The sequence below is a fragment of the Pleurodeles waltl genome, chromosome 10 (genome assembly GCF_031143425.1).
Source record: "Pleurodeles waltl isolate 20211129_DDA chromosome 10, aPleWal1.hap1.20221129, whole genome shotgun sequence".
Taxonomy (NCBI): Eukaryota; Metazoa; Chordata; class Amphibia; order Caudata; family Salamandridae; genus Pleurodeles; species Pleurodeles waltl.
Window position 1 is genome coordinate 100,513,207 of NC_090449.1, and position 18,082 is coordinate 100,531,288.

Here is an 18,082-nt window from a genome sequence, read left to right on the forward strand (position 1 = left end):
AGAAGCCGGCTCCGAATGCACCGGTCGCAAGCAGACAGTGAAAAGCTTCATGGGGCCCTGTTAGGGGGCCCCTGCACTGCCCATGCCAGTGGCATGGGCAGTGCAGGGGCCCCCAGGGCCCCCAGGACACCCGTTCCCGCCAGCCTCTTCCTGGCGGTGAAAACCGCCAGAAACAGGCTGGCGGGAAGGGGGGTCAGAATCCCCAGGGCAGCGCTGCCCTGGTGGATTCGCCCAACAGGGGGAAAAACGTCGGGAAACCGCCGGCCCCGGTTTTATGACCGTGGCTTTACCACTGCGGTCAGAATGGGCTTGGAAGCACCGCCAGCCTGTTGGCGGTGCTTCCGTCATTCGCGACCCTGGCGGTCAAAGACCGCCAGGATCAGAATGACCCCCATAATCTCTTAATTACTACTGGCTGCATGGCAGTTCAGTGTGCCTTGGAGTTCTACCCTTAAAAATTCCAGTGTTGCAGCACTACTTTCGTAATGCATCACTGGGGCTATGCCACTTCCCACCTGAAAGTCCAAGGGTCATTTTCAGATGTATCTGCACCTTTGGAGAATTTGTTAGTGACCACCCATGGACTCTAGGCTTTCTTGCGACCTACAGCTGCTAAAGGTAGGTTGTCAGCCCAGTCATGGGTCAAGATTCACAATGAAAGCCCCTCAGGTATTCAGTCCGTCTGGTCCCAAAGTTCCCTTCCCAGAGGTCTTGGCGGCGAGGTAGGAGAAGGATCTGCCGCCAGAGGTCTTGCGCTGGATTCGGGGGACGATGGCGAGGGCAAGGTTGGCAGAGCGTAGTTGACGTGAGGGAATGTAGAAGTTGAGTCTGGAGTTCAGGTAGGTGGGTCCGGTGTTGTGCAGTGCCTTGTGTGCGTGGGTGAGGAGCTTAAAGGTGATCCTCTTGTCCACGGGGAGCCAGTAGAGGTTTCTCAGGTGGGGGGAGATGCAGCACCGGCGAGGTACGTTGAGGATCAGGCGGGCGGATGCGTTCTGGATGCGTTGGAGTCGTTTGATGTCTTTCGTTGGGATGCCTGTGTAGAGTGCGTTACTGTAGTCGAGTTTGCTACTGACGAGGGCCTGGGTCACCGTCTTTCTGGTTCCTGTTGGAATCCATTTGAAGATCCTGCGGAGCATGCGGAGGGTGTTGAAACAGGAAGAGGAGACAGCGTTGACCTGTTTGGAGTCGAGGATGAAGCCTAGGTTTTGTGCGTGGCTGGCTGGGGTGGGTGGGGGGCCGAGGGCGGTGGGCCACCAAGAGTCGTTCCAGGCCGAGGGGGTGCGCCCGAGGATGAGGACTTCCGTCTTGTCGGAGTTGAGTTTCAGGCGGCTGTTGCTCATCCACTCGGCGATGGATTTCAGTCCCTCGTGGAGGTTGGTTTTGGCGGTGAGAGGATCTTTGGTCAGGGAGAGGACGAGCTGGTTTCAGCACACAATGCCTACAACCATCTTAATTCTTTCTACATCTCTGTAAAAATCATTGTAGCTTCTCTTCCCACACCCCAAAACTTACTCTGTACCATAATCACTAGCTTTAATGCTAAGCAAAGGGCAAGTAAAAAGTTTCCTTTGCCGAAGATGTAAGTGGTGTATAGTTCTTAAACTGTACACATGGTTTTGCAATTAAGCAGTGTACCAGGAAGTGATTGGTAAAGGGGATGCTGCTTATTATTTTTTAAATTATGTTTTGTTTATTTCTAGATTTTGCATGTGCAGGACATGTTGATGCCTCAGGTGATTACAACACTGGATGAAGATTCCAAGATGACTAGGTTAATATCATGCCGTATTATCAACAAGCTCCTAAAAAATTCTGGGAATCAGTTTGACCCTGTCAGACTAAACAAAATTTACCCTGGTAAGGATGGTTCATCATTTATACAAGTGTAATGTATCTAACTCATTTACAGTAGACAAAACATTAAATGTAATATGATTAATTATTTGAATAGTGTTAATACATTTGTGTAGCACTCTAACCTAATGATGTATTGCTAAGTACCTGCAGACAAAGGTGTATAGCACATAACCTAAGGCATTGCAGCCTTGCAGTCTCTAATACATGTATGCAATATGTTTGTAGGCCCCACTGCCTCTGTCATGCTCTTTAATAATCGATCATTAAGAAAATATATGGCACTCCTAAGTTTAGAATATGTTTTTGTGCAAAGTCCTAATGGACAAAGTCTGTAATCGTAAACAATATTGCACAGATCCTGTTTTCATCTCTTCCATGCAGCTAGTATCACACTTAACAGGTCTAGTTATTTAGCTGTTGTTTTATTCTCTATTTTTTTTATTGATTTCTTTCCAATTTTTGTGTCATCACGATAAAACATATCATATATTCCTTATTGATAAGTCAACCTTCCAGTAGTTTCTCCTTGGTGAGCTGATCAAAATCAATATTGTAATATCATAGATTCATATTTTATCATATTTCTCTTTGGTAATAACCAAGCCATAATTACTCTTTGGTGAAATATCAAATACAGCTGACACTTGTTTTGCCATTTGAGTGGCTTTGGGGCTGGGGGCTCTCTCAAGGCTCAGAAAATGTTGGTTATTTTTCTTGTCTTCCCCATTGATACTTTCACTTGTTATGTTGTGTTCCAAAATTTGAAGAAAATCCTTTCTGGAACTCATGTCTGTGGTCCGTGGTTGGTAGAGATAAATACAAATACCGCTGAAACGTGTTTCACTCCTTGAGTTAATTTTGGGCCAGGGGCATTCTACAGGCTTAGAAAATGTTGGTCCTTTTTTGTCTTTCCAATAAATACTTTCAATTGTTATGGAGGGTTCTGAAATTGGAAGAATGTCCTTTCTGAAACTAGTTTCTGTGGTCCGTATTTCGAATCTCTATGTCGTGTGTCCTTTCTAAAATTTGTCTCTGTGGTCTCTGCGAAACATGGACCACAGAGACGAGTTTCAGAAAGCACATTGTTCAGTTTTCAGAACACTAAATAACAATGGAAATCTCTTGGAAAGATGAGAAAGGGGACCAACATTTTCTAAGGGTTGAGAAAGGCCCTGATTAAAAAGCCACTTGAGGGGCAAATTATCTGTTTTCTGTATTTGATATTTCACCAAATAGTAATTACAGCTCACTTATTACCAAGGAGAGCTATAGCAAAAGATGAATCTTTGATATTAAAAGATTATTTTACAGTCAAGAGCTGCCAGTAGGCCAGACTTATTCGATGTTGACAATGAACCAGACCAGGAGCGGTCCTCTTGGCTTTCTTGAATTCCACTGCTTGAATAACAGAATGTTTCCTTATCTCCAGCCTTTTGTTCTTCCTTTGAGTCAATGCTGTCTGGCCCCTTACCGGCTCTCAAAGCCATGCCCTTACTGCCAATTTATGTTCACCTTGTGACGGCATACCTGGATGTACCTGTGCAGACACCTATATTGTTTTCTTAAAAATACTGGGTACTGGACCTATGAATATGCCTGCTTTAGCTTCTTCCCCAGATGAGAACAACTGTGGCCTACACACCCAGAGGGACCCTGACTGAGTTTACCCCTCCATTAGCCTCTGTTCAGGGGAACTAGCATCAGTATATGATTTCTGGGACAGGATTGGGCAGGGTAGACCTGGAACGGCCTTTGGCATTGCATATATTGTAGCCAATGGGTCCAACGGGAAGGAACATTTTTAAAGAGGATTTGTTTTCCCACAATAACAGACTAGCGGTACTGGTGTTGGGGCTGCTACCAACCTTTCTTTTTGGATATGTATATGTTTTTTACTAGAAGAGTTTGAATCTTTTGGCAAGGCTCGCTTTCAAGATTTGACAGTTAATGGCTGGCGAGATTTTCCTGATTTCATTATACCAATATTCAAAGATTCATATTAACTATGTAACGCTACACCTCCACTTAGCTGTCCTCCACTCAGGAATAACTCAAGCACACTGTGACAATTTTCTTCCTGATCATCTTAGTCCAATTTTATGGAAAAAATGGCTGAACTGGTTGCTGAAATCTACAACTTCTATCCTTTTTTTTTGTTGTAAATCCTCTGCCACTAACTGCGATGCACCTCCTCTGAGCTGAACACCACGAATGACGAAAGGAGGGGGTGCACAGCACTCTGTTGTAATGTAAATGTCCTATTTGCCTGATCTATATAATGTCTTGACACAGTCTATTAAGTTTCAAGCCCACAGTTCCTTTATGACTGTTTTGATTAGTTGGTAAAATGAGCAGTAACAAGGTCCTAGAAATCCAGCAGCACAAGGAAGTTAAGATAACCCACGGTGGTTGCGAGGCAACCACAAGCCACACCCAGTCTTAGCTGGGCTGCTTCCGTGGAAACCCCAGGGCGTGCACTCTGCAGCAGTTGACTATGACTGCTGCCTTTGCCAGAGTACTCCTAGAACCCCTCGCACATAGTCTCCCTCATGAGCAAGAAACAAGCAGCTTCTGCTTTTGAGTCAGAGGGCAGAACTCTGATGCCTTGGACGCCACAAGATAAGAGCAGTGGGCAGTCAGCACGACACAGCTGGCACCAAATCCGGCCAGATACCCGTAATAACAGGTCAGCAAAGCCAGCAAGCGTGTAAAGTAGGTTGAGAAGGAGAGCAGAGCCAGCCACCAGGCGCCAAGGAGGTCAGTTCTTACCTGCCAGCCAAATGAGCTCTGCCACCTTGGGGGCTCTATCTCTCCCCATGATTGAAGGAGCTCTGTCCCAGTGGCTCATCACTGCACCAGCACCGACCTCTGCATGTATGCTCCTCCGCGCTCCTCTGCTTCCTCCTCCTGCAGCACAGCTTCTCTCCTCCCAGCTCCTGGCTCCCAGCTCCTCTGCTTCTCCCCAATTCCTCTGCGACGCTAACTAGGGGCAGACCCCTGCCTGCCCTCTCACTCTAATCCCTAGGCGGCCTACCAAACTGCTTGATCGTCAATGGCGGGGGCTGCAAGGGCGAGCAACAAGGTGGCCAGCAGTTTCTGAGGCAGCCTCCTGGCGTCTTCCAGTGACTGCAAATTACAAGATTGATTTTGATTGACTCACCAAGGAGAAACTACAGGACGTTTGACTTATCGTTAAGGAAATATATGATATAGTATGATTTTTTGTGATGACAAAAAATTTGTGAAAATCAATAAAAGTACAGAATAAAACAACAGCAAAGATGAAAATGGAAACTGTGATATTTTTTCTAAACAATACAGTTACAGACAGTCCATTGGGACCTTGCAGAAAACATATTCTAAACTTTGAAAACACACGCTAAAGTAGAGTTCTAATACAGTCAAGGTGAGATGGAAGACATAGGTTGTTAGTAAGTAGTTACTTGTGAATTGCTGTCAAAGAATGGTTGAAGCAGTGTTTCATCCATGATCTGAGAGCTCGCATTAATAATATTGATATAGTAGTCTTCATACTGGCTAGTATGTGTGATCAAGTGGGACATCAACCCAGGCTTTCATGCATTTTAAATGAATGTGAGTTAGTTAGGTGTCATAGTAATTGAACCCTAAGCCGACCATTCCTCATCCTTTCACCCTTTTTTTTTTATTTTTAGAACTTTTAAAACGCCTGGATGACGCTTCAGATGAAGTGAGAGTCGCAGCTCTCAAAGCCTTGATTACCTGGTTTAAGAGTATCACAGATGATTATGAAAGGACTACTTTTAAAGCGCATATTGAATTTTTATACCAAGGACTGTTGGTCCATCTTGATGACCCTGACAGCAGTATTCAGGAAGCCGTCTTGGGTAAGTTATAAAAAAATACAGTCTGTTGCTTGGGCGTGTGATAGAAAAATAGTAATAAACATGAAAATAGTGAAAAAGCATCCTTGGGAAAATAACTGAGGAAAAGGTGGAGGGCAGCAAAGAAAGGCAGAGTGTAATGGGGCACAGATGAGATATCAGGGGGAATACATCTGTGAAGGTGAAAAACCTGTCGGTTTAGATTCTGTCTGCCAAAAATCTAAATAATTGACATGCTGGCTTTCAAAAAGTTGATTTGTTGTTTTGGAATTCTAGTATTTATTTTGCATCATGCAATATAGATTGGGTATTGGCTAACTTAAAAAACATTGATCCATCATGTGGAACGTCTAGTCGGGCTTTGAACTGCGTGTATTCTCAGCAACTTTCTTTAATTATTTTACTGGTAGGTGCTCTGTTATAGTATTGGGCATTTTCTTGGCTTTTTAAAAGTAAAAAGTAATACAAAAGAATATAATCTAGGCTCCTGTATATAAAATGTAACAGTGGGGACTTCCATGCTAAACTTGTAAGATTGGTTGTGGCTGTTAAATATTTTAATATATAATATTATATATATAATATTTTAATTTGCCAAACTTTTATGTTTAAAATGCCCGATTATTTCAGTACAGCCTTTGGCTCCCTAGACATTAATTCCTTTACCAACTGACATAGCAATGATGTTTTCATTCTGGCAGTTTATATCTCTTTCAGTGTGACTTTCATTGTGTTTTATTGAATCTGGTGAAGATCTTTATATCAATTATGTTAAAGTTAGGTTCCTCTTAGACCTTCGTATAGCCACAATATCAAAGCTCTGCACAGAGTTGTAAAGTGAGCTCATCAGTGGTGAAGCTGTGTCTGTCAAGTACTGCAGTTCGAACATTTACTTGATAAAAACTCCTTTTTTATGTTCAGCTAGCAAACTGTGAATGCTAAAACCTTGAAAGGTTTGGAAGTGGTTGGCACCTGCTCACATCTGCCGAGTCTGCTGGAACACCAGCACAGTCAACCCACCTTTAAATAACGGGCAATCCTTTATTGGAGCGTTAAGAATAAATCCAAGATTCACTTTTTCAATTGTGTTATCTTATGTATTACATTCAACAAAATACTAAGAACACAGCTCACATGTTGAATGACTAGGGTCAACAGATCACCACATGACGTAAGATGCAAGTCAAAAAAGTACAGGTTAAGCAGAGACCCGGCTCCACATCAATGTGCTGGAGTCATCAAGGAATTTCTCCAGTCGTACACCTCCTGGTGGGATCTTTAAATACCAACGCAGACCCATCTGGTAGCACTTACCGTGTCACAAACTTAAATCTGGAGGTGACACAGGGCATCTTCTGACAGTGGAAAGAACCCTGCTCAATATCTTAGCTACTTCAGAGAACTCTCAATATCCGTACTTCTGCATGCTGGAGTTCCCAAGAAGTCTTTCTCAGAGATGCATTACATCTAGAGTGGAGCACGATACTCCTGCTTGCCTTCCCTTCACTACCTCTCCTGCCTAGAGTTCAGAAGAACAACAGGAACTATTCCCAAGGCATTCTAGTGGCTCTGTATTGGGCCAGGAGTGTGGTACCCAGAATGTCTGGGCTTGAGCATCCATCTTCCTATTAGGCTGTCACTTCGGAAGGACCTCCTGTTGGCCTTGCACCCGAGCCTCCGCAATCTACACCTCCATGCATTGAGATTTAGCCGCAACAGTTGATCTCCTTTGATCTTCCCCCAAGGTTGCTTGTCATTTTGTCAGCCAGGTATCCTTGAACAAAATCTGTGTATGCAGGGTGCTGGAACAAGTTTGTGGCTTGGTGCTGTGCTTGCCAGTTGGATTTGTTGCAGGCAAAATCGTCAGATGTGTTGTTGTTTGCTTTTGGCCCAGAGAGGTCTTGCTCTCTGCACATTTAAAAGTTAACCTATCATCCCTTTCTGCCTTTCTACATGTACCAGACCAAACATCCTTATTTAAGTCACTGGTGGGGATATATTTTCTAGAATTTTTACAGCACTTTTCCACCTAAAGCCGTTGAGAAGCCACAGTAGGGATTAAATCTTGTTCTCATGTTTCTAATTTTTCCCCCTTTTGAACAAATAAACAGTCATCCTTTGCACCTACTCACTTTAAAAATGGGCGTCCTTGTTTGGGACAACATTCACACGACGGGTGAACAAACTTCAGGCCCTTTGAGTCCAGCCTCTTGATACTATCTTTTTTTCCAGACAAACTGCTGTTAAAGGACCCAAGCTACATGTCTACCGAAGGTGTTGATGCCTTTTCACGTAGGCCTACGCCTTCCCTTCTGACTTTATTTCCTCTGCCTCATCCCTCGCAAGAGGAAGAAAGACTCCATCAATTAGACCCTAAGAGGCCACTCGGTTTTCATATTGATCACTCGAAAGAACATCGGGTGGGCGATCAGCTCTTAGTGGAGTGAATAAGGGCAAGGTGGTGCAGAAAATGGCCACCTCTTGCTGGATACTCCTTTCGGTCCTGCTGGACATTTTACTCTGAGACCTTCCACAGATTCAGTACCTTGGGAGTTACTGCTTTGGTGTCTGTTCACAAGTTGAAGAATCCATGGTTAGAATTATCCATCAGAAGAAAAAGTTACATACCTTCAGTAACACACTTTCTGATGACACTATATCTAACTGAAGATTCCTCACTGCCGTCCCACCTCCCTGTTCAGGGGTATGGTCTCTTCCATCTAAAAAGGTCCCAATCTTCTTGTAAAAATGGTTAACATCCACAAACCTAGATTTCATCAAACCTTTTTGCAGATAGAGTTCCACCTTGGAAATGCTGGTTATTTTACTCTGTTCAAAGGCAGGAGCAGACATCTTTTCAGCATTCGACTAGGAAGACAGCACCCCAAAAACTCATTAAGATCTAGAAAACTAGGCTTCTCTTCTGAACCATGGGAAGGTTTCCTGTGAGAACCAAAAAATATAGCAGGTGTCAAGGCACTTTAGCACTGCATTTCCTCACACAGAAATGTACACCTGTACATGTATGTGGGTAAATCGATATGCATAATCTTGTTTCATAAAAAAATGAACAGCTTAGATTGACGTTTCAAAGATAAGAATACCAGTGTTATACATTAACACTTTCCACATACCTCAAGGCTACAGTGCTTTAAAGCATTTATCATCTGGGGATTTTGTAAAGGCCCAATCTTCTTGTATTTGTATTTCTGTCTGGCAAGGTCACTATTCTATTCCATCTGCTCCCAACTTCCTCAATTTTGCCTCTGTGCTCCCACCGTTTTTCAGTGTTTTGGGGGGCACCCTTGGTAACATAGCCAATACCACTGGTGTCCATTCCTGCTTTCCACTTAACAGAGTTTGAGGTTTATATTTGTAATGTAAACACTCGAGCTTTAAGTAATCCTGAGAATTCCGGTAAACCTGAAACATATCCATACCACGTACTTAAAGCCTAAGTGCATTTCTTTTTATTTTGAAATGGTTTTATTGAAACTTCATTTTATTATTATAGTAATGAGTCACCAAAAAGGTATACATAAATGGTAGGATAAATAAAGAAAGATATTACTAAAACAAGAGAGGATAAATCCTACTAAGTCAAAAAAGATAAACCTTGTTTTGCAGTAAAGTCTGATGTAAGCAACCTATTACAGGTATGGAATAAGCATTTTTTCCTTTATCAGTTATAAGAAAGTATTACTGACACGGCACACTCCCTACACCCTTTTACCCCAGGCACTCTACTCCATCTGATCTGGAAAGCGACTGATCACCTGGCTTGCCCGAGCTATCTCTGACTGTGTACAACCCCCTCTGTCACACCTACAGACTTGGTGGGAGGAAGACTTGGGACGCCCCCTCACACAGAGGGAATGGGACAGGGCCCTATTCCTCCCCCACAAAATCTCCTGCAGTGCCAGATTCCAGTACATTCAGCATAACATACTTCATCACGTTTACCTTCCCTCAGAGCGCCTCAGCAACATTTATGCAACAACAGCCCCTGTTTGCACTACCCTTTTGACGGCCACCTGCTGCCAAGCCCTGAGGATACTAGAATGTCACCTATTGGGGCTCCAGGACTAGTCTGGCAGTGACCAGGCTCCTAGATCTGGCCTTTCTTATCACCAAATGTTCAATCATGATGAGTTGGAAGGCACCTAAATTGGTGAGATTACCACTGTGGCTTGCTGAAGTCCTCCATTGGGCTGATGCGGACTTGGCCGCTCTATGGCATGAGGAAGACGGAGGGTGCTGCAAGCATCCCATCACTTCACTGTGGGACAAGGTTGTCCTTTCCTTTAAGACGTGTGGCACACTTGACAACTCTTCGAACCTACCCATTTCCACAGCTGCACTACCACTACTGATATCAACTACCTCCACACCACCAGCACACCCTCTGCCTCGAACTTTACTGTTACCCTTTTGCACTCCGCTGGTGGTCTGTACAACCGCCGGGCACAAAATGGCACATGCATGCACTATGTGACGGTACCCCAGTCATCCACCACACACTGGGATCAGGCCCAGAACAGTTACTGTTGTTATTGTTATTCTTGTGTTGATCCACTGATATCACTATTTTTGCGTTCGTCTTGTGCTCAGACGACATATCCATACACTTTACTACATCAGAATATATCTTCTACATACTTTGCCCAAAATGTGTAGTAACTGGCTTTAGCGATACTAGACTGGGGATTGTCCCTTTTCCTCTCATATGTTCCTTTTTCTTATTTTCCTGTCTGTGGTCTCCAAGCCGTACCTGATGTTACATAACCGATGTTAAGCAAAGCATTGGCCACAAAATGAAAAATCAAAACTTTGTTGAAAAAGAAAATCCGGTATAAGAAAAAGTAAAAGGAGAGAAAAGAAGCAAAACATGTTTCATACGCTGAAAAAAAGGAGAAAGACCCATAGATAATATTGCGAAAAGAATTGGTCAGTATTTGTAATGTGTATCCAAATAATTCTAAAAGAGCATCAGTCTCTGAGCGTGAAAATCACAAGGCTAGTTCAAAATCAGAGAGATTCAAATACAGATATAAGCATTGAGCTTTTAAAACCTTACAGTCTCTAGCGATATTATTTGAAGATTTTGACAGTGAAGTAGTCAAGGGCAACCATAAAATGACTTTTAACCACCATTTATACTGCCTGAAGGTGTGTTCTACCCAGTCTGTGATATTGGCACACCATGGGCCAGATGTAGGTAGTTCCGATTTTGCGAATCGGAAATTGTGAGTCAGTGCGACTCTCAATTTCCGATTCGCAAAATCGGATGCAGAACGGTGTCTCAGACACCGTCTGCGAGTCGCTATGGGGTCGCAAAGACCCACCTCATCAATATTAATGAGGTGGGTTGCATTTTGCGACCCCATAGCGAGTCCCTGCACTCACAGGGATGGTGGCCTGCTGAAGACTGCAGACCTCCATGTCTGTGACTGCTTTTTAAATAAAGCAGTTTTTTTTTTTTGTTTGTTTTTTTGCAGCCCGTTTTCCACAAAGGAAAACGAGGTGCAAAAAAAAAAAATACTGAAACGATTTGGGGCTATATGTACCAACACATTTTCCCATAGACACAATGGGTAAAACCCTTTGCTACATCTGGCCCTTGGTTTCGTTTTTTCTGAGTAGGCAGTGGTCCATTGGACCACTGCCTGCTCTGAAAAAAACATTTTGGGCAACATTCACAAAGGGGAAGGGGTCCCATGGGGACCCCTTCGTTTTTGCACATCGGTTACCACCAGTGTGACACTGGTGGTAACTGCAAATTGTTTTGCCACTGCATTCACGGTCACAAAGCAATTTAGCATAGCGATGCGAGCCGCAAATAGGAAGGGGACACCCCTTCCTATTTGCGAGTCGCATTCACAATTTGCGAGTCGGTACCGACTCGCAAATTGTGAATGTGCATCGCGATGGCTATTCTGCATGGCGCAAACTGCGATTTTCGCAGTTTGCACCATGCAAAATGCTTGCTAAATCGGGCCCTAAATTCCATCACATCGTAAGTGTAGCATTCTCTGTATTTTTTCCATTTAGATGTAATCACTTTTAGAGCAAGGGCGATTAATGTGTCAACTAATTTATCTTTCAAACGACAACTAACCACCTAGAAAAATACATAATTTAGTGAAAATTGTAGAAACGTGTCAAACTTCAGTAATTTTGTACCAAACCTGTAATCACAAGGATATGGCATGCGGGCAGTCAAAAACACGTATTATATTGATATATTGGAAACCACAAGACCAACCGATCTCACTAATCAAAATCTTCATTTTACGCAAAGCATTACCCTTAAGAATTAATGGTATAGAAGAAATATAGTCTGGTTAGTACTGGCAGCTTGGAAAGTAGTGTATTTTGGACCATATTCTAGCAGTGGTCTAGCACTCTGAGCAGACTTTCTGTTGAGTTCTAATTTTGCCTTAATGAGGTGATTTAGAAAGCCCTTATTAGAATAATAGAAAGTATGTTCCAAGTTTTTAATTTGTTGAAGCATATCAGAAAATTATTTTCCAGCAGGAATGTGATTAATACTGAAGCCTCTAGCTGCTTTAATAGAGTCCCAAATTGATTCAAATCAGAACACTTGAGAGTAAAATGTTTACATTCTTCCACAAGCAAATTGTCTTTTAACAAGAAAATAATAAAGCATGAATTATTAGGACAAGTATTACCCTTACAAAATCTGAGGATCGACCCCTAAGAAGGCCCTGTGTTCCTTCTTTTTACTTCTTTGGGCTCTCCCACTTCTGACTCCTTTTTAGGTTTCGCCTTCCCTGAGCGCACTTGCATGCTATGCAGAGAACTCTAGTAAAATAGGACAAAGCCTATCAGGAGGGCATAAAGGCGAGGAAAAGAAGGAAAGGGGGAAGGTCACAGGGGGGAAAAGAAAAGTAAAAGAAGCAACTTATCGACTGACTGTGGGGACTGGATTTTCACAATAGCTTATATTCTCAGAACTCAAGTCTTGTGCTTCCGTGCTATTGCGATACGCGACACATCGCCAGAAGATGAGGTGTTTATCAGGATGTGAAGAGGTTGCTGTGAGAACGCTCCAGCGCCCCCTACAGATGAGCCAGCTAGAGTCAGATATTCACGACAAAGGGATATCCAACACGTTATCGCCAATATGTTTTGCTCCGCCATTACGCGGTATGTGTCGATTTCTTCTTGTTACTCAAGGTACCTTCTCTGGCCTATTTTTCTCCGGTCTTTTATATTCCCCCATACATTTCCTAAATACACTTGAGGGAGCTCTTGCCCTAAAGGAGTAAAATAACCGGAAGAAAAGCTCCACCTTAAAGGAAGTGAACAATCTCCGTATTATCTGCTAGCTACGCTCTTCTGGGCTCTCAGGCGCACTATCCATTGTGCAGTGCAAATATTTCCTCTCAGGCCTTGACACTGAGCAGGATCTAGCTGGCAGCATAAGTTCAACAGTTCTATCAGAGTCTTTTAGCATTTCCTTCTGCATAATTGTTGTTTGTGTCAACTCGTGACTTCAGTTATATGAAATCGTACATCTGCTAGTGCCTCTCAGGTGTGTATTCTTTCTGCTCTCATTAGACCAAGCAAACATTTCTACAGGGACAGGTCTGTGAGGTCATTAGGCGCATTATTGTTGGTGGCAAGAGGCCCGCCGAGCTGCAGGTGGTGCACGCAGGATTTTAAACCGGTATTGACATTCCCTGTTTCATTATTCACAACTTGCAACATTTCTTACAACGCCAGGTTATTTCTCCAGTCCTGTTTTTCCTTTTCATAGATCATTGTTTTCCAGGAGAGTAATTCCAACTAGTTCCCGTGATATTGATGACTACAACTCCCAGAATGCACTGGTTCATTAAAGGAAAGCCCATGACTAAAATTGAGGTGGCTCGGTGACATGGTATTCTCTACTAACCATGTTAATCCCAGGTCACAACTCGCACGTTTAGACCACTCCTGCTTTTCAGGGAACAAGTTGCATTCTAGGGTTTGTAGTTTAACTTTTAGCACTATACGCACTCAAACATACCACGTAGCAATCTGGAATTTCTGCTTGAATGGTTGAAGGTGTTTAACGTGACGTGGGCGTGCACATCTCTAGTCTAGATCATATCCACCTGTCACTCGTCTAGTCCAGCGTTTCTCCGGATCACGTTGCCTACAACTCCCAGAGTGCACCTGGAGGTGCTACCCAAGCACTGGAACACACAAGGGCTCGCCGCTCTGAATGGAGAGGTGATTTCACGGAAGGTGTAGTGGGGGAGGGCGGTACGGGTGTGGCCCTGAGGGAAAGGTAAGCACAGTGCGGCGTGACAAAGCCAGACAGCTGACCCGGGTGTCCGGTGTGTGCCACAACAGCGGCGCTACAGAGATATAAACATGAGGTAGGCGTGAAGTAACCTCATGGCTCTCCTGGCGGAGTGACTATTTTGATCTGAACACAAGGAGGTGTTTTGTGTTTAGTTTTGCGTCGGGTCACGTGTGGGAAGAGGTGCAGCGCACTCACTGCGAGTGTGACCTATGCTTGTTGTTGCTGCGGTGTCTCAACATGATACTGTCCTTACAGCAGCTTCTGGTGAAGGTATGTCAAGCAGGTGCTCCGGCTTCTTTTAGAGACAGTTCAGAAAGCCACCGTCTGGGAATTCTCGCACATTAACTAGTCAAACCAGGTGCGTTATGCAGACAATTCCAGATCGTGGTGAGGTGGGTCTTCCAAATAATCTAAAAACAGCTTTTTTGACCTGTAGTACCAGTTTATTTCAGTCGCTCCAGTGGAACAAAAACACTAGATAAGCAATGATTTTCACAACAAAACCGCAGGACTTGAGCACTGAGCCCTTGGTACCTTGGAATCACCAACAAACTTTCATTTGGATAACAGATGTCTAGAAAAACTATAAGTAACCATTGCCATATGACCTGTTCTCAGAATCCAGTGACACGCGGCCTTCTGCACGGAGACAACCGATAGCTGAACAATTGTGCCACATGCCAGCTAGCCAGAGCTCCTGCTGAAAACACAGTCGCCGAGGTGACTCATTTTATGTGAGCTCTTTCATACAGTACTGGCTTTTTAGCAGACAACATTTTGCATTCTGGGATTTGTAGTTTCACTCTATGCCGTTGTGTGTGTGTGTGGGCATTCATATTGTAACATAAAATTGCACAGAGTTTCGTGTTAACGTTGGCCTCGTGAAAAAAACGTATAATATTCCAAAACTATGTTCGTTTTAGTGTTCGTAATTCATTTGGCATTGTTTCATTGTTGTTTTTTTCTAATGATTAATTTAATTTCTGTTTTTGTGAAGTACGCTAATAAACCTCCTTAATTGTAGCTTTCACATTTTGGTGTATTCAATTTATCAACTTCGCCTTTTAATCATGGCAAAGTGTAATACTGTCTTAAACGTCCTTTGCCAAAACAATATAGGAAAGTAACTTGCTTTTATAAGCAGATAATCATTCACCACCTAAGCTAAACATAAACACTTTAAATGTGCCAACCTCTATGGCCATGAAGACTGGTTCTCCTGGAAATGTCAGGAAAGGCACTGGTGGAGGCATGGGTGACGTTTTATAAAGTTTATTTGTTAAGCCAAACGGGAATGTTGTTTTTAAATTATGATTATTATACTCCTTAATCAGTAAAAACACTATAATTAAAGAAATATTGTTGACAGGGATGAGGCAAAAAACTAAAATATAAAATATGAATAGTGGTCACTGCCATCTGGTATTATTTAAATAACGAGAAACATTACTTTTCCCACTTCTTTCTCGCTGAAACAACTGGGATTTTTTTTTTTATTATAGAGAAACTTGTAGCCAGCTTAAAGAAATGGCAGTTGCTGTAGAAAAATGTATCTAAGCTACGTGAAAATTAAAGTGTTGTCAATTACTAGACATGGGAGCTGCTGGGCTGTATGGGACTTTGTAAATGTATCTGCACAGACCAAGGCTGCTGCTCTAAAACCCGCAGCCGGTGCATTAAATGTCAAAGAAACACAAATGATGGACGGAATGCGGAACCAATCAAACTTTCACCCCCAGTCAAAGATCTGGGTTTAGTCCATCAATTATTTTGCTCACCATGCCACCCCAGTTTGAACCCACCCATATGCAAATCAGTCTTGACCCTGTTCCTCATGGGAACAGTCCAGCCTGAACTGCCAGGCCAGGTCCTCGCCGGACCGGAAACAAGCATCCTGGGACCGGTTTCAGGGTATCACCCTTCATCGGCCAGGCTAACTTGAATCCAGTGGCACAGTGAGTCCGGGACTCAAGTCTGGGAATACCCGGCGCACTTATGATGACAAAAGCAAAGAAACACAAATGATGGATGGAATCTGCAACCAATCAAACATTCACCCCAGTCACAGATCTGGTTTAAATCCATCAATTCTTTTGCTCACCATGCCACCCCAGTTTGGACCCATTAAACGTCTGCGCATTGAAACACGCAGCTCGTGCACAGTGCCTGAGAGCCCCCCACCACGAGCTCCGACCACCCCCACCGTGCTGCAGGGCTAATGGTACGCCATTGGTTATGTGGCTGAGTCAACTAAATGATGTAGAAAGGAAATGCATTCCATCCAGTTAAATTAAAATTACATTTTCATTCAACACCTCGTCAGGGTCAGTAAACGCTACATAAATACACTTGCGATTCTCGTTTCCGTGGTTTCATGTCAGAAGGGCCTGCAGCTATTTTTCAAAGCGACATTAATTCATTGACAAGCATTGGCAAAGTCAGTAGGTCTCGCCTTTCCGAGATATTGCCTCTCTCACTTTTTTAGCCATTTTATACAGCAGCATGGCTGTAAGTCTACCAGAAAAGAGTGCAATATTACGACCAGCGCTGGACACGTCATAGAGCTTTTTTTTAAATAGCTGGCTGGAGTGCGGGGCAAGAGGCATCTGAAAGGGACGGAGTACGTGCAACATGGGGGGTGTAGATGCCTCCCGCCAGCTATCAAAACAAGCATTGGCAAAGCCAATAAGTCTGACCTATGCTAAGTCTATTGGCTTTGTCAGTGTTTTTAAACATGTTGCACAGCAGTTGATCGGCTGTGCAACATGACCTAAAGTAAAAAATAAAAAATATGTTGCACAGCAGTTGATCGGCTGAGCAACATGACCTAAAGTAAAAAATAAAAAATAAACAAAATAAAATTGAAAAGCGCTATGACGTGTCTAGCTTTGACAATGATAGTTTTTGTTTTTAGTTTTTTATTTATTATTTATTTATTTATTTATTTGACTTTAAACCATGTTGCTCAGACGGTCAAGTGCTTGCAACATATCCACAAAAATTGACAAATGCAATAGATTTTGTATGGACAAAACCTATTGGCTTTGCCAATGCTTGTTTAAATTCTCACTTTTAGCATTGCTTGAGCAGGTGTTGCTGTTCCAGTTGGTTTGATTGATAGGAATGAACACAGTAAGAACTAAGTTAACAGACTGCCCAGGTTGGCTTTGTATTTAAAAGACTCCCCCCGTGATCTAATAAATAAATAGCTCAGTTTTGAAGAGGGTCTGATGAGCACGCGCAATCATTGCAGTGTTGTGCAGGCTCAGCTTTCCAGGGCCCTCTCGTCTCAATGTGGATCAAAGAGTTACTTGCTGAGGTGGGGCACAACAGCACAGAAGGTGATGGGAGGAATGCTCGCTAATAGTCTTATCTCTGGCAATCACTTAGGGCAGTGGTTCCCAACCTGTGGTCCGGGGACCCCTGGGGGTCCGCGAAGCCTCCTCTGGGGGTCCGTGACTGCTTAGAAAATTAAATTAAATAATATTAATAGATTAGGTCCCCAGCCTTCAGTAATGACTCAGTGGGGGGGGGGATACCTGGTTTCCAATAATGATTCAGTGGGGGACCCGAGTTCCAATAATGATAAGGCGGGGTTCCACAGAAGTCAAAAGGTTTGGAACCACTTGGTTTTTCGCCCCCTATACTACTCTAGACAAAGGCCTGCCGAGAAAATCAGTACTGACACTGCTCCCCTTGTGAACAATCCACCTCAGACTGCCGGCGAGCCTCAGCAAGAGGCGAACACAAGTAACCCCAGAGGCGTTGTCCTTGTTAGACCATGTCAGTGTGGCATAGCTTGGATCCTAGGGCACAGTGAGTAAAGGAGCGAGTGTGAACCAGTGCCACAGAAGCCCATCATCCACGCCTGCCTCCAGGGTTCATTGCAGCCTGTGGGAGGAAGATTTGTTTTCTGAAGTTTTATCCAATTGAGATTTGCGCTTTTCTGTATATCGGCTCTGAAAATGAGCCGTGTTCTTTTTGAATCACATTGCAAATTTTACAATATTTGCCTCAGGTCCCTGCTTCTCTCCGTCCCACAGGC

General features: G+C 43.5%; 1 protein-coding gene across 1 annotated transcript in view; it reads left to right on the forward strand.

The window, feature by feature from the left end:
• Positions 1 to 18,082, forward strand: part of DNAAF5 (dynein axonemal assembly factor 5) — a 127,346-nt gene that overhangs the window by 99,182 nt on the left and 10,082 nt on the right. The window contains exons 11-12 of the mRNA XM_069209841.1: positions 1,701 to 1,857; positions 5,532 to 5,723. Coding sequence (XP_069065942.1) covers positions 1,701 to 1,857; positions 5,532 to 5,723 — 349 coding nt within the window. The remainder of the gene's footprint in view (positions 1 to 1,700; positions 1,858 to 5,531; positions 5,724 to 18,082) is intronic.